Source organism: Nansenia antarctica (assembly GCF_963989245.1).
Source record: "Nansenia antarctica genome assembly, contig: SCAFFOLD_401, whole genome shotgun sequence".
NCBI classification, from domain to species: domain Eukaryota; kingdom Metazoa; phylum Chordata; class Actinopteri; order Argentiniformes; family Microstomatidae; genus Nansenia; species Nansenia antarctica.
Genome location: NW_027663339.1, coordinates 42501 through 47623, shown reverse-complemented (window position 1 = coordinate 47623; position 5123 = coordinate 42501). Strand labels below are relative to the sequence as shown.

The 5123-nt window shown below is 48.5% G+C and overlaps 1 protein-coding gene across 1 annotated transcript in view; it reads right to left on the bottom strand.

The window, feature by feature from the left end:
- Nucleotides 1-4216: 4216 nt before the first annotated feature.
- Nucleotides 4217-5123, bottom strand: part of LOC308175135 (transcription factor SOX-6-like) — a gene marked incomplete at its 3' end in the record, with an annotated part of 26101 nt that continues 25194 nt past the window's right edge. The window contains exons 4-5 of the mRNA XM_080550855.1: nt 4370-4529; nt 4217-4295 (exon numbers count right to left, since the gene is read on the bottom strand). Of these exons, the coding sequence (XP_080406981.1) occupies nt 4217-4295; nt 4370-4529 (239 nt within the window). The remainder of the gene's footprint in view (nt 4296-4369; nt 4530-5123) is intronic.

Here is a 5123-nt window from a genome sequence, read left to right as displayed (position 1 = left end):
CTGGATATTCCACTACCGATCCTGCTCCACATCTGTTAAAAACTGATTTTTAAAAAGCACCTTAAGCTCACTCACCTACACTCAAACACCCAGCACACAGGCACAGTATGTTGTATCCGACAGAGTTTGTTTACTGACACTCAATACAGAGGGAGGAAAAAACACCTAAATGAAAATAGACAGCTAGCTTGAATTGACAAATCTGTTAAACATTTAAATAAGTATGTCTCTATCATCAGATCGTATGGAAATTTAAAGTAAAAATATACAAAAAAGAGAGTGAGAGAGGGAGGGAGGGAGGGAGGGAGAGAGAGAGATGTGCTGAAACTTCATCCATAGCTGATGAGGGGTTCAACACTTGTGCAGGCGAGCGTCAGCAGCAGGGAGATATGTGGACTTAATTTCAATTTATAATTTCCATTTGATGTCGGTAATCATTAGGGTCCATACACACTGTAATAAATTATAATAATTTCGCACAAGAATTAAATTACTAGGTACCTTGCGGTGGAGCCATTTTTTTGTGTTGGGTACCCTGCAATCTAACTGTCAAGACACAAACTCTTCTACTAATCAATGCTGCAAAACATTCGCATTTATTCATCTATGTTAAATTAATAAGAAGTATGTGTGGATAACGCTGCTTACTGCTTACATGTGATCATGGCGCTGCTCAGTGAGATTTACTAAATTAATGGCTGCCTGAGACTCTACAAGGACAAAAAGAGACTAATAGGATCCACATGAATGCATTAGGTTTTGCTGTGAAGCCAAGTGTCGAGCATAGTCACCCAAACTTTATTTCATCATAAACGTCAGGCCAACTCCGATGTGCTTCAGAGGTCCTCAAGCAGTATACACCGGACTGAAATACTGCCTGAATAAAAAAGATCTGCTACGGTAGTAAAGTTAAGAAAGCTACAGCAACAACATATTACCGTACAAGAATAATAATGTAATAGTGTTGGTGTCCGCTGAATGAGCGACACACACTGTACCGTGTGTAAACATTGAAATTAAAATCTGTTGTTTGACTATCTTATATTACTATGAATGTTTTTGGTTGTTTTTGTTTAGTTTTCCTTTAATCTATCACCCCTACTAATAATGTGTGTGTTGAAATTTAAGAATGTAAATAGGAACAATGCATTATGATTAATTTCTCTAATTAATAGGATACATATTTTGGCTGGTTGCAGTCTTCTTCTTACGTTAGGTTTGAAACGAGCAGCAATTAAAGCTGTTTATGGAGCCCTGCTGCTGGCTCTGTTTACCAGGATGTCAGGGTTCAGGACTCACACACATTGCTCTGTGGACAGCAAGTCCAAAGGTCACTATTTTTAGATGACGACCTCCATTCTCTAGCCCATACCACAGCTCACGCACGCAGCCAGAAGAACCACTTTCACCACACACATGAATAGATACAGTACAGACACACACACACACACACACACACACACACACACACACACACTGACACACGCGCGCGCACACACACACCCATCCACTCTCACACACACACACACACACATGTTCACACACACACACACACACACACACGCTTACACTCTCACACACACACACACACACACACACACACACAAATAGATACAGTACAGACACACACAAACACTCACACACAGAGACACACACACACACACACACAAACACACACACAGAAATTCAGAATTGTTTGAGGTCTCTGCAATGCATGTAAGAAATGATGCTCATACGCAAGGGCTCAACCATTTATCCCTTTGTGTGTTTTTGTCTTCGACATCTCTATCTATCACTATCAGAGGCAGCAGCGGACACAATAGCACATAATAGACACGTACGATACTGATGAAGTAACCACAGTACTTCAAAAGGTTAACAATTCCCCTTTTCTAGGAAGTCCCCCTTCGCTGGCCCACAGCGCAGCGTCTCAATGTACTATTGTTCCGAAGGTTCCGCAACAATGGGAGCCGTATTTTCATTTCAATCCAGCCACCCCCCCCCCCTTTCTCTCTCTGGGACACAGAGCCTCTCGGACTGAAGCAGCACGATAGGAGACCGGGGAAGGATTTCCATCTCATGCGAGGCTGAGCTCATCGGTCGGGATGACTTTGGAGTTTGAAGTTAACACCGATCTTACAGCGTAGGCCTTCCTGTATGAGGTATATACTGTATACTGTCATCTAGGGTAACTCTCCAAACAGAAAGAGAGATATGAGATAGAGAGGGAGAGAGAGAGAATGGAGGGTGGAGAGAGCATGGAGAGGGGGACAGAAAGGGAGAGAGAGAGAGAGCGAGAGAAGAGGGGAGGAGAGAGGGGAAAAGTGAAGTAGCCTCAATATCCAAATCGCTTAATTGCTGCATTATGATAAGTGGTGCTGGAGTTAAGAGAAAAAATTGTTCCAATTTCCAGCCATAGCCCAATCATTAATTCTAATCCAAACTCATAACTTTAACCTATCATTGGAACTTCATGACACGTAATGGATGGCTAGGGTCTTAAGCGTATTAACCACTCAACCTCTGCGAGACTTAAAATTATATCGGGGGGCTCCACTCCCGGTAGAGAGACGGGGGGGCGTCCGCCGAATAATTATAATCATCAGCACTCCACGCCGTCCGCTGGGCGCAATAAAACATGTTTCTATCTGTTTCTTCTGACATCCTCATCACGGCTCCTGGCACATGTGAAATGTTATTGAATAAGGGGTGGATAAGGCTGGGGGGGGGGGGGGGAGGGGGGAGGGGGGGAGATGGATAGGGAGGGGGGGGGGGTTCGACATTTTGTTTTATCACAAGTGATAAAGTGAACAGTCTCTTTGTTCGAAAAGGCACACATGAAAGTTTTGGAGTGTCGAATATTCATGCTCACTGTTATGTGTGGGGGAAAACAATGCTAATATGCTAATGGTGGACGGAGGGTCGTGTTAGCGAATTAGCGTGTTAGCGTTTGTTAGCTGTCATGTCGGGGCTTCGGAGAGTCGGTGGGATGTTTAACGTACCTCCGTACTTATAAAACAAGCATGTCGACGTTCGGCCCTGAAATCATTAGTGGGCCGCAGGGGGGGGGGGGGGGGGGGGGGGGGCTGTCTGGGCCCGGGGGGTTGGGTTACACTGACACTATTTTGATCCGCGGTCAGATGACACCGGCTCTTTTGTCCAGTTATGTGTTGGAGAATGCCTGGGAACGCTAGGAGGATGGGACTGACATACCGACCAGAGAAAGAGTCTTTCTCCCAGTATAACCCCTCACACACACCACACACACACACACACACACACACACACACACACACACACACACACACACAGGCATAACCCCTCACACACACCACACACACACACACACACACACACATGCACACATGCATACACACACACACACACACACACATACACTCAGGCATAACCCCTCACACACACACACACACCTACACACACACCTACACCCCCCCCCCTCCACACACACACATACACACACACACACATCCCTCACCTCCCAGTCTGATTAGGTAAAGCCTGTCCATATCTGTCCCTGTCGACACGTTGTTTAATCTGCATAAAGGAGGCTAGGCTAAGAGGCTAGGCTAGGAGGCTAGGCTAGGAGGCTATTTCCAGCGCCGCCGCCGCGGCCCCGCCGAGCACAATGACAGATTTAGGAGCATTAATGGAGTCTGAGCCTTCTTGTGTGTCAGCGTTCCGCCCTCCCCTCCACTCCACACACTGAGAGGTCACATAAAGCAGCCAGGCCATTAAACAACGGCTGCTAATGCAGCCACTCACACACACACAGCCATGCTACCGCTAGCCTACGCTGTACGCCGTTACCACATTTACCACAAGTAAAAATCAAATTACGTAGAATACAATACGATGTTCCGTATTGTTCTATTAGGACGTAGATCCTGATCAATGTGTGTGTGTGTGTGTTTGCGCGCCTGTAAGCATGTCTGTGTGTGTGTGAGTGTTTGTGCACGCTTGTGTGTGTGTGTGTGTGTGTGTTTGCACAGGTGTAAGCATGTACGTGCGTGTGCATGCATGTATGTGTGTGTGTGTGTGTGTGTGTTTGCACAGGTGTAAGCATGTACGTGCGTGTGCATGCATGTATGTGTGTGTGTGTGTGTGTGTGTTTGCGCACGTGTGCGTGCCTGAGCGAAACCCCAAACAGGCCTCTCTCTGTGCCTCCGTGCGTCTCCCCTGGCTGTGATTTGTCTCTCTAAGACACCCCGTTTCCGCCTATCTGGGGGTTCCTGTGCTGCAGCAGGAACACAATGGGCGCGTTGTCTCTGCCCAGGCTGCATGGGGGGGGTACGGGGGGGCAGGGGGGGGGGGGGGCGGGGGGGGGGGGGGGGGGGGTTAGGGGGGGTACACAGTCAACAGCTGAATCCCGGGGAAGAAGATGGCTCCCGGAATGTTGCTGCAGCAGCGGCAGTTGCTACTGTTGACTCCTTGGAATATGAGAAGTGGATGGAAGGTGATCCCCGACGCAAAGAATGGCACATTGAAGACGCAGCTGCTTGTTTTGTCATCTGGAGAGAAGGACGCAACGAACACAACTCTTAGACGCGGGCGCGAGGGGGCGGGGGGGGGCGCGAGCTAGCTAGCTAACTTCGCTAGCTGGACTTGTGTGAGTGGTGTGGGTGTGACTCCCCCCCCTACTACCTCTAGCTTGCTTGACTCGTAGAAGGTAGTTTTGTCTGTCTGTGTGTGTGTGTGTGTGTGTGTGTGTGTGTGTGTGTGGAGTGGATACGATGATACATAATTCAGAGCGGGGGGTTCAAGACTGGAGTGCGTCTCTCTCTCTCCCCGTGCCCTCACACTCAGCCATTTCATTTAGCTCTGGGCTGGAAGGCTGTGTCACTGGCAGAGAGAGAGGGAGAGGGGGAGAGAGGGAGAGGGGAGGGAGAGGGAGAGAGAGGGAGCGAGCGAGAGGGTGGGAGAGAGAGCGAGAGGGAGAGGGAGAAAGAGGGAGAGAGACAGAGAAAGAGGGAGAGAGAGAGGGGAAGTGAGAGAGAGAGAGAGAGAGAGACGGAGAGAGAGCGAGGGGAGGAGAAAAGGGCGGGAGGGTGTGAGCGAGAGCGAGGGAGAAGGGAACGGTAGGGAAAGGAGGAGTGTCAGTACAG